This window comes from Aulonocara sp. 'chitande type north' Nkhata Bay, linkage group LG2 (genome assembly GCF_057382095.1).
Source record: "Aulonocara sp. 'chitande type north' Nkhata Bay isolate Kocher_YH1m ecotype deep benthic linkage group LG2, A_spYH_male_GT1.1, whole genome shotgun sequence".
Classification (NCBI taxonomy): domain Eukaryota; kingdom Metazoa; phylum Chordata; class Actinopteri; order Cichliformes; family Cichlidae; genus Aulonocara; species Aulonocara sp. 'chitande type north' Nkhata Bay.
In genome coordinates this window covers 17,273,915-17,285,295 of record NC_141345.1, presented here as the reverse complement: position 1 = coordinate 17,285,295, position 11,381 = coordinate 17,273,915, and the positions used below count along the sequence as shown (strand labels likewise).

The 11,381-nt window shown below is 44.5% G+C and overlaps 1 protein-coding gene across 7 annotated transcripts in view; it reads right to left on the bottom strand.

Annotated features, from left to right (window-relative positions):
* Positions 1-1,598: 1,598 nt before the first annotated feature.
* LOC147337562 (uncharacterized) overlaps positions 1,599-11,381 on the bottom strand; it is a 47,069-nt gene continuing 37,286 nt past the window's right edge. For all 7 annotated transcript variants that reach the window (XM_086306140.1, XM_086306148.1, XM_086306176.1 and 4 more), the window contains 10 exons: positions 10,489-10,638; positions 9,892-9,979; positions 9,053-9,326; positions 8,470-8,965; positions 4,749-6,033; positions 4,416-4,519; positions 4,118-4,280; positions 3,722-3,840; positions 3,531-3,624; positions 1,599-3,106 (listed from right to left, as the gene is read on the bottom strand). In XM_086306140.1, coding sequence (XP_086162266.1) covers positions 2,664-3,106; positions 3,531-3,624; positions 3,722-3,840; positions 4,118-4,280; positions 4,416-4,519; positions 4,749-6,033; positions 8,470-8,965; positions 9,053-9,326; positions 9,892-9,979; positions 10,489-10,638 — 3,216 coding nt within the window. In that variant the 3' untranslated portion in view covers positions 1,599-2,663. The remainder of the gene's footprint in view (positions 3,107-3,530; positions 3,625-3,721; positions 3,841-4,117; positions 4,281-4,415; positions 4,520-4,748; positions 6,034-8,469; positions 8,966-9,052; positions 9,327-9,891; positions 9,980-10,488; positions 10,639-11,381) is intronic.

Below are 11,381 nucleotides of genomic sequence, written 5' to 3'. Positions count from 1 at the left end.
ACTGTACAGATCGACGTCTCGAGTGTTTGATCAGTCCACTCTGCCATAAATCACCCACAGTGGGATCGACTCGCTTGTGTTTTCTGGACTAATTTTCACATTAAGCTATTTTCCATCTGCAATAATTCCACTAGTTTAGAATCTAATCCCATTTCTTTGCTTGTTTGATGCTTACAGTAAGAGGATTGATAGTTAGGAAGGCATCAGTCTGTTACAAGAAGCACATCTGAGTCGTCTGTGTGCAAAAATTAACAATAACAACGGCATTAAAAGCAATTGAAAATAAAATGATTGTAAATATGTGAAACATGTTTTTAGCTGGCGTGCTGATGTAAACAGATGTGTTTTGAGCTTCTGATATGAGCCAACAAGTCTGAAGTGAGGCGCTGTCAGGAGAGCAGCTGAAGCTGAGCGGAGGAAAGATGACGTTGTGCCAAGTCAGAGAGCTTTCAAAGGCAGAGGAGCAAAATCTTGTATTGGATATGTTGAGAATGTGGAGCTGGATGAGAACTGGCTTAATATGGTCAGCAGACTATACCAGTGAGGACTCATTTTATCTCTGTTTTGTTGCCAATATTTTAAAACTCATACTTGGTTGGTTTTCATTTATATTTTAAACATTAAATGAAATTTCTTTTCACTTTTTTTAAATTTCTGTGATCTTGAGCCTTAAAGGGACACTGAGATAGTGCTCCTGATGCAGTTCAGTAAGGAAGCAGTCACTGTAAACATGCATCCCATCAAACAACCTGACAAAACACCGACTGTGAGCTTGATCTCAGTCAGTCCTGAGCAGCACTTACATCCCAGTTAAAGACTTTGAGTCCGGAGACCACACTGTCAGCTAACCCTGACCTTCATTGTGTGTTTTTTATCTTCGACTACAAACCTGTAAAGGCGTCGTTGGTGTGTATGCACGGTTCTGATTTTATTGAGATGCCATCATCTGTCTACAAACACAAACCAGCCAAAGAAGTTAAAGCCTTCTTATGATTCACTTCCTGTTTTTGCTTGAAAAGGTTTAAATGTGATGACACATGGAGAGAGTGAAGAAGAAGAAGAAGAAGAAGAAGAAAAAAAAAAGCTACCAAAACTACTACTGAAACTCACAAAGACGCCTCCTGCTTCCAGAACCATTAGGTGGTGTGGCTGATCCGCAACTATATGGCTGCCATAGTGAAATGTGAGGATGTAATGGATGTTAAGAAAATACACACAACCAAACTGAAGTTTTATTCTACAGGAAATAAAGAACAACAGGTCACACATCCTTTAAGATCAAATCTGCAAAGTTAAAGAGTTAGGGATTAGCAGTGGACCAAACCACTATTAGGCCTGTGGGGGTGGTAGGGTGTCTGTTTTAAAGCCTAAAACCATTATGTGAAGGTGAAAACACAACCAGGCCGTGGAAAGGAATCTCGATAATGTCAAAGTCCGGGGAATGAAAATGCTGTACCGGTGTGCCCAGCCTGCGAGCGTCGGACACACCGGTCATATTTGTTTTAAAGGGTTCAAATCAAACTAAAGTTTCACAGTTAAGACATCACATTTCCAACTGTGCTCCACTTCTGATGTACAAACAAACAAACACAGAAACATGCTTTATAATTTGTTCTTTACTGCGCATTATTATGTACAAGACAAATTCTCAAAAGGCAATACAAAACGAGTATCACATATCTGCATATGCTTACTGCCAGACACACTGAAACGACACAGACGACGCATCCAGCAGCAAACCCAGCTCTAAGTGCCTAAGTAGCTTTATACTTATGTTTCATTTACACTGGAAAAGGATTCATAGTCGACAACACTCTGCAACGCAGCGATGCATTAAACAATTTCAAACAGATGACTGAACGCAGCGGCAGCGCTCACTGATTATCAGCTTTTTGGGGGCGGGGTTTGGGAGATTTCTGCAGGATACTTGGAGTTGATCAAAATATCAAAAAGAATTCAAAAATATCAAAAGTGAAAATGAAAAAATATAATTTACACGGACGAGTGTCCACGGACCTGATTGGACGTGCTTCTCTTAAAGTAGATTTAAAAACAAAGAACAGCTCTGGATTTAATCCTCATCTCACTCTCAGACCACGGACTATTCCATTTTCCTCAAATATATCAGCATTTATACCTGCCTTATAATAAACACACACACACACACAGGCCGGCAGCATCGTGTAGGTCCATTCTTAAGAACGAACAGAAGATTTTTTCTGTTACTTTATCATCGTTCTGGGTAAATGAAGTGTTCTCATATAAAAAAACATCTCTGTGCTCCCTTTCCTGAAATGTTTAGTGATGTGAAGTGGATTCATCCGAGTTAAAGTTAAAACGTACTGGTGTGAGGCTGCAGGTGTCTCATTCCGGCACCTCATCCCAAACTACGAATCTTTAAAAGCAACCAAACAAACAAAGAAAAAAAAATATCCTCCTTGAGTAAGACGCGTTAACTTTCGGGGTCCTACCGTGTCATTTAGAAAACAGAAATGAAGGAGTAAAAAAGAGCCTGCCTTCAGCTGTGGAGCTGGGCATTTTACACCAATCTAAAGCCTGAAGCTCAGGATTAAAAGATATTTGTGTGCAAACCGGTTCTGCTCCATCCTGGAGCCTTTCAGGTCCCACGGGGGGCGTGGTTTCTCTAAATCTGACCTGGCCTGTCACTGGACTATCTGGGGCATCTCGCTCCAGGCTTTGGCTTTCTTCTTGGCCAGCGCCATCCAGGGGGGCTCGTCCTGGGCCAGAGTTGTGGGAGGCAGGTTTCGCTGGGAGGGCGGCGTCTGTCCAGGAAGCCCCGGCGCTCTAAGGACGGGCTTTTCCGAGGCGGTCCTCGATGGAAATGGGGAGCAGGTGAGCGGAGTTTTAGAGGGAGATGACGGAGTAGCAGGAGATTTTGGAGCGTCTGGTGTTGACAGGCATCGCTGAGGGGGGTTAGGTTGTGGTGGATACTTTGCTTGGGGTGGTGGGACATAGGGTTTGGGGGCAACACAGGGGAGGGGCTGGGATTTTAAAGGCTGAGGCGGCACTGGAGTCGGAGGAGAGAAAGGCCTTCTGGCCTCCTTGTCTGGAGACACTGACGGCTTGCTCATCTCCAAATGAGCCCCTGCGAGAAAACACACACACACACATAAACAATAAACCCGAGGAGAGACTTTGACAGAAATGTATTTTAAAGTTAAAGCTCACAGACTATTTACTTCTGACCTCTGTAAATAGTCTGAAAGACTTCAATACTAACTTCAGGCTGTTGTGCAACACCACCTTTCACCGTACACCACCCACGTGAGGCCAAGATAGTGTCTAGTGTTTTCTACACTGTATTGTTTATGTGTGGATTTCCGCTAAGTTGTTATGTACAATCATTACAATCAGCCTCCAACACAAAGTGTTAATTATTTATCTACTGTAGCAGAGGCTGACCAGACGAGGGCAGCAGTGCATAGTGAAACAGACATTTGCTGAGGTACTGCACAAATGATGAAGGAGCCTAATGAATGGACTGTGTTTGCATGTGTGTGCATGCAGACCTTTGCCTTTGGTTTCAGCTGTTTTGGTGCCTTGCTCCTTGCTTGCAGCTGAGCAGACGTATGTTGGAAGTGAAGACTTTCTCTCTTGGTCCTCCTGAAAGAGCAGCAGCAGAACAGTCACATACAGATCACGTGGTGGCGGCGTACTCTGCACGCATGCATCCTGTTTTTGTGCATCTCTGTAGGTCTACCTTCTTGACAGTGATCTCCTCCAGTGAGTTTTCCTTATAGATCTTCTGCTTCTGTTTGGCCACAGAGATCCAGCTGGGAGGATCAGATCCAGTAGAAACAGTGCGGCCCGCAACTGAATCTAAATTAACAGCACACACAGTTGTTACGCCACAGGCTGGCTCATGAGCTGCTTTCTTACACTTGTCGAGTTCAGGATTGTTACGCTCGAGCAGATTAATACGGCGAGGCTGCGCAGCGCTCCTGTGATCTTGTCCGTGAGCAGTTCGAGCGGTCTTTAGTCTGAGCTGTGGCCATGTTTAATATGAACATCCACCACTGACACAGTGTATACATGACAGAAGCAAAGAAGAAGCATGATAATTCCTCTTTAAGTAAAGATGAACGTGGACACACACCTGAGACGCGCTTCAGTTTCCCTCCACTTTCAGCTTGAACCTCTGGCTTCTTAGGCAGCGCAGGTTTGATGCTGACCGGTGGACAGATGGAGGGCTTAACACTGACTGGCTGCGGGGAGTCAACTTTAGAGCTGGGTGGCTGAGTTTGTGACTCAGTCGGAGGCTAAAGGATAATAAATAAAACACAAATAATACATTTGACATGAATTTAAGCTTAAAGTTTCAGGTTTCCTGCATCATGTTTGAGAGGTAAGAAGTTCAGAGTGTCCTAGAAACCCTTAAAAAGCTTTTCAATCACCTCTGTGTTTTCCTCCTCTGAGCTGAAGCGCAGCAGAGCCGAAGTCTTTCTCAGCCGAACTCCGAAGGGATTGTCCGGGTTTCCCTCTACAATCACTGAGCTCTCTGCAGGTGGCAGCGTAAGAAAAAGTGGTTATAATTTACCCTCCTGTGATACAGATTAGGACACTTCAGACAGCAAACATCCAGTGTTTGCAAGGTTCACTTTAAAGCATACACAGCATGCACGTGCTAGTCCAGTAAAATCAGCCTCGTCTAAACACAACCGAAGTGGATCCTGTCCCTGCAGAAAACGGCTTCATCATCTACCATCACACATGTTCAGCGCTCTTACCTTCAATGCTCGCAGAAGTAGAGATCTTGGGTGGAGCCGGTGTCACACTGCTTTGTGGTTTGGCGGTTTTCACCCTACTGGGGCTCAGCACCAACTCGACCTTTGGTGAAGTCGCCAGTTCTGCTTTCGTGACCGAATCCTCGGTCACAGTCTCCGGCTCCTCGCAGCTGGATGGTGCGACAGCGAAGGGGGAGGAGACAGAAGCAGGTGGGGAAGGAGGAGGGTTCAGACTTTGTGATCTCTGCCAGGCGGGAGCGATCGTGAAGCGGACTTTAGTATGATCGGGGCTGCAGGGTGGCTGGCTTGTCTTTTCCTCAGCCGGTGCAGGAGATGCAGCGTCTTGATGTGTTTCTTCTTCTTCTTCCTCCTCCACACCGTCAGCTTCCTCTTTATCTGCAGAGGTGGACTCTGTGTCATGTGAAGCCGCTTCACTGGCGCTGTCACTGGAATCTGCAGCAGCTGGAGGCAGCTGGAATAAAGACGCGGCTTTTTCTGAGCTGGGAGAAACTAGATTTATGTGGACGATCGCTGTGCTGGTCTTGGTGGGACTCCTGGCCTCGCTCTTTGGTGACTGCAGGGACAAAGGAGGAGGCTCGGGGGAGCCGTCGTCTTGTTCTGCGGCTTCACTCGGACACTCCTCCATCTGTTTAGTGTCTGACTGCGGCGTTGCTTCCTCGCTCTCCAGCTCCTGTTCGCTTTGATCTGCATCACTCTGGCTCCCTCCCACACCTTTCTCCGATTGGTCTAACCCCACGCTGAGGTCAGCCCCCTCCTCTACTGTGTCTTCTCCCTCTTCAGTCTCATCTCCAGAGTTTTGGTTGAAATCTTGCTCCTTCTGCTCCGTGGTGAGTCCTTGATCGCTCATCTCTGCTGGAATTTGATCATCATCTTTGAGTTTTACAGCGCACACTGCGTCACCTTCAAGCGCCACACCTTCATCCACCTCCTGCGCCACCACCTGAACTTCTTCACCCGGCGTATCCGGAAGCATCTCAGGCATCTCTTCTGCGCCTCTCTCCTCTCCTTCCACTGCTTCCTCTGCCTCCTCCACTTCTGTCCTTTCAGTCGTCTCGACTTCCTCATCCTCTTCCCTCATCTCCCGCCCTTCCTCCTCCATTTCAGACTTCTCCAGCTTGATTGCCTCCTCCTCGTCCCCTCCCTCACTCTCCCCATCTTCTTGTTCCACGTTGTCGTCACCTGCCTGGCTGATAGTTTGGCATGAGAGCACGCTGTCGTCCTCTTCAGGCTTGACTTCTACTGCCTGCTCTTCTCCTTTCTCCTCATCCTAGCAAGTGAAAAAAAAGGGAATGTGACTGTGGCTAAATGGCATGAATGAGATTTAAGAAAACATGATCACATCCATCCATTTGCTTCCGCTTATCCTTTTTAAGGGTCACGAGGGGCGCTGGAGCCTATCCCAGCTGCCTTAGGGCGAGAGGCAGGATACACCCTGGACAGGTCGCCAGTCTGTCGCAGGGCTAACACACAAACACAGACAGGGCTCTAGACTAACTTTTTGACATGGGTTGCAAAGTTAGGTTGTACGCCTAACTCTAAAAATTTAGGCGTACCGGCACAAAAGTTAGGCGCACTCAAATTTTTCAACCGCATCGCTTAACACCGCAGTTTTACATGTGCACTTTCTTTTGGGGGGGGGGGGGGAGTCCATACAGACAATATTCATTTCTAAATTATTAACTAACAAACGTGTGCTTAAAGTGCTTTGTCAATATTGTAGAAAATGTTAAACTTAATCATCATCTCGGCTCCTCTGACGACCTGTTTGCTGCTGTCTGTTGCTGAGAGGCAGTTGGGAGAGGGGACACTTGGGCAGTGCATTTATTGCAGCATATAATGTGTTTTCTGGATACACTGTGCTTTTTCAAGATTGATGGCACTGTGTCAGAGCACTGGCTATGACGGTTCAGGCCTTAACTTAACAAAAAAGTTATCAATCGTTCTTTTCATCTTTTCTCATTACCCACAGCTACATCCACTTCTGTCGAGCGTAGGCTGCTCACTAGGGCTGGGTATCATTGCTGATTTCCATAATCCATTCGATTCCGGTTCTCAAAGTCCTGATTCGATTCAATTTAGCCTCAGACAGTCAGAAATATTATAATTCTGATCATTTATCAGTACTGATACACATGAGACTTCATCAGAATTGTGAACATCACAGCAGATGCCTTTATGTGAAAGTAACTGAGAATAAAACACAGAAAAACATGAAGGAGATTTTCCTGGTCTGGCTTTTTATAGCAGATAACCTTAAAAATATTCTGCAATTTTGCATGATTTTAAGAAGTTTAAATTTCTTCAGTATTGAACAGCAGAAATTAGGCTTTCTTGTCCGAGGTCATTTAAGTGAAAAAAGAAAAAGACAGCGCTGTAAACAACGGTAGACTGGTGGGTAATAAGCGAATGAATAATGCAGAAAACAGATTTGAGACGGGACACTGTTCTTAAAGTACACACACACACGTTCATTAACGGATTCCACATAAAGACGTAAACACAGAGCGGACCCGACGTATCAGAATCGCTAAGCTCCAACAGCGTGTCCGTGTAAAGGCTGTCGGGTGAGAAAGCCGAGAAAGACAAAGCTGATTCTGATGCGTCGGGTCCACTCTGTGTTTAAGTCTTTGTGTGGAATCCGTTAATGAATTGATATCACCTTATTCAAACTACTCACCTCTCTCTTCCACCTGCACTTTCAACTGGACCACAGCCAATCAGAGAGGTCCCGCCCCTGACTATCTCTGATTGGTTTAGTCCACGATAAAGTGTGTCTGTTGTTGACCACACGGAGAGTTGCAGAGATTTTTTTTTTTTTTTTGTTACCCGAACAGTTGGTCGCACAGGTGCCACCAAATTATTATTTTTTAGTCGCACCACTGAAAAATTTGGTCGCATTTGCAACCAAATTGGTCGCACTCTAGAGCCCTGACAGACAACCATTCACACTCACATTCATACCTATGGGCAATTTAGAATTTCCAATTAACCTATCCCAACTAATTGCATGTCTTTGGACTGTGGGAGGAAGCCAGAGGACCCAGAGAGAACGCACGCAAACACAGGGAGAACATGCACAGAAAGACCTGATGGTGGAATTGAACTCAGAACCTGTGAGGCAATAGTGCCTCCCCCCAAAAAAAACCATGATCATGTTAAATCTGTTTTCTTGCATTTACCTTTTTTTCCATTTCCTGAGAGAAACTAAACTGAATAAAAAGCAAAAGTTGTAATTAAATAAAAATGTTCTAAAAATGAGAAAATAATAACTCTACGCCTCTATCACATCTGAAAGAGCTTTTAGTGACAAATGTCTTTCTGATAAAGCTTTTAGTTAATGCTGGATTTAAAAATCGAAATTCAATTTAACCTTATTTAGATTTTTAAAAATAAAGTGGATGAACATTTTTTTAAAGTTCCCTTGCACTGGAATCTGTGTTCCCTCATTTTCTCCATGCGTGGAACATTCACATCTCATGCGAGTCTAATTCTAGTTTTGGGCCGTGTCTGCATTTGTAGCTTCACATCATATGCTTCCCTTTGTTCCTGCCACAGTGCGCGTTGGCTGACATATAAACTGCCTAATATATGAAGACACTCACGAAGCAGCGTCAGAGGAGTTTAGGGTAAGTGAGGAAGGCATGGGGCCTTTTATCTTCCACACAAAATCCATTTAAAATGTCAAATAACCAAAGATTCATACATCAGATCGAATAAATCTCTCCACAGCTGGTTCTTCCTCCTCTTCCTCCTCCTCCGTTTCTTCCTCCGCATCCACTCCTCCTTCTTCTTCTTCCTGCCACAAGGAAGTGACAACCTGCTCCTCTTCCTTCGTGGTCTGATCTGACAGCATGGAGCACGAGGGAGCAGCCTGAGAACTGAGGGACTCATCCACCTCTTCCTCTTCTTCCTTAACCTCCTCTTCTTCTTCCATTTCTACCTCTTCTTCCTCCTTTTCTTTGACCTCTTCCTCCTTCATCTCCAGGACGGCGCCCTCAGTTTTCATATCAAGCGAGGCAGATACGAGGGGCGTCTTCAAAGAGCTCAGCACCTCCTGTAAGAAGGAGTTCTCCTCCTCCCCGTGGTTCTGGAGCCCATCTTCTTCACTTTCAGATGCAGAGTCACTTACATCCTTACTCTCCGCTGCACTGGAAGCCATGCTTGTGTCCGTCAAGCCAGAAGGGGGCTCTGGTGTGGCCCTAGAAGCAGAAATCAAGAGATAAGATGAAACAAACCAAGCTACACTCCTGGGAGAGGAAAACCAAAAGGAAACCATTTCTATTCACCTGGGACTATCCAGAGAGGAGGCGCTTGAGCTGAGCTTGGAGGAGGGCAGGGGCTGGCTGTCGGAGTCTTCTTCCTCCGAGTGACTTGGCTCAGGAGGAGAGGAAGTGTCCGGGCCGTGAGAAACATCCTGTTCGGCATCGGACTCATCTTCTCCCTCCTCCTCATCTCCCAACAGGGATTGTATGGAATGTTGTGGTTGATCCGTCTCCTCGCTCTCCTCTTCCTCATTTTCCTCCCTCTCAACTTCTGGTTTCAGCAGAACATCAGCCACTTCTGAATCAAACACACAAAAAAGTGTCATCTTATCATCAGACTTATAAGTAACAAGGATATGGAAGCTGATGGCAGCCAATATGAACCACTTCATTATTATTTGTGTGAATTCTCTATAAAAAATAATAATTATTATGAATAAATAAATATAAATATAATGAATATTAAATAACTTTGTAAAGTTATATTCATGACTGATTTTCTATTATTCAACTGTTGCAATTAAAATTATTTACACTAAAATGTGTGTCTGGTTTCTTGTAAGGTTATGCAGTAGTTAAAATTACTCACAGTAGAATTATATCTTTGTTTCCTTTAAAAACCTGATTTGTTCTCCCCTTATTCTTGTGTTTAAGTGTATGTAAATATAATTGCATTGTAATTTCACATAAAATACAGTAATATTCCATTTAATTACAGTGTTACCAAAATAACTTAAACAAATACATTATGCATCTTTTGCACTCATGTGGACTATAACCCTTCTATTTGATTAAATACTTTTGTTTTAATATTGGCATTCACAGGCTTCCATACATGAAAACTAGGGGCTTTGCGCACACACCTTCTGCCTCCTGCTGGTCTTGCAGCGGTGTGGAGGTCGTCAGCTTCGCCTCCATCTCAGACTCTTGCCCTGCTTTCCCCTCTGTTCGCTGCACAGAAACGAGACATTTGTGGTGACACCAGCATCATCAATCGCCAATGAACAGTCAGCTAAGCAGTCCTAGGAAACTGTAGCAGCACACATGTGATAACATCCAATACAGCAACAGGTCTCATGAATTTGTATCAGTAAAATCACTTTTTTTCTCAGCGTAACTTCTTTGAAAAGTTTGAATGACTGAGAAGGACGAACGCCTGTGCAGACAGGACCACCTGACCCGTTCTCTGGCTGCTGTACTTTTCTGCACTCACTTTAAGTTTAACCTCCATATAAAAAGGTTTTTAGATAATGTGGGGAAACTATTGACTAATCACTTTGATTGTCCCACTGTTTAGGTTTCTTTTTTATAGTTGGGGAATTACTTTGTTAGGTCCAGTTTTATCACAAAACAGAGACTCTATGCAATGAGAGCCACGCCATGAAAAGCTATAAAGATCCATTTAAAGTAATGGGAGTATTAGTGTTTATTCATGCTAGAGCTTTTGTTCCCCCTCTTACACTGGCAGGTCTCCTCCTGGCTTTTTGCCTCAGGGCCAGCTTGTGCTTGGCTGCAGAGTTATCCAGACAGACAAAAGGACTGGCCGGCTGGCTGAAGTCTCCTGGAACCACCAGGGGGCTCACTGCTCTGCTGGAGGCTGCGCAGGACAGCTGGGAAGACAGGAAACACTCATTTAGCATCTAGCAACACTCAACCAGGAGAGATCTCTGGGGACAGAATTTGACCATCCATCCAATTGTCCACCCCCACAAGTGGGACGGTTCCAAATAGAGGTGGTCAACTCTCAGACATCAGCCACACTTGTAAGAAGCTTAAAAGCACAAACATTGAAAAATCCCCCAAGGATGCAAACAAGTAGCCAGAGACTGAGCAGGAGAGGGGGAGTCCAGCTGTACAAACATGAGCAGTCCTTATCTGCAGAACCAACACTAGTCTGTCATCACAGAAACCTACCTCTCTCACCTCTCACAAACTTACCTTTTCACTTATTTCAACACGAAACCCACAAAAACACTGCTCTTCTTCCACTAAAGACACACACACACACACACACACACACACACACACACACACACTACATGCTAATGTCTGTCTGCATCTGTTAGACTGTAAAATACCATTTCATAGTTTTCATTCTGCATGTAAACCAAAAAGTGTGTTGTGTTGTATGAACACATGGTTTGTTTTATGATCTAACTGAAATTACCCTTAAAACATATTCATGAAATATCGCATAACACAGTACTTCTTTAACAAAATATAGGTTTCCCTGTGTGTGTGTGTGTGTGTGTGTGTGTGTGTGTGTGTGTGTGTGTGTGTGTGTGTGTGAGTGAGAGAGGCAGACTCTTAATGCTTTAACTACAAGCAGACATGCTGACTGCCAAAGAAACCA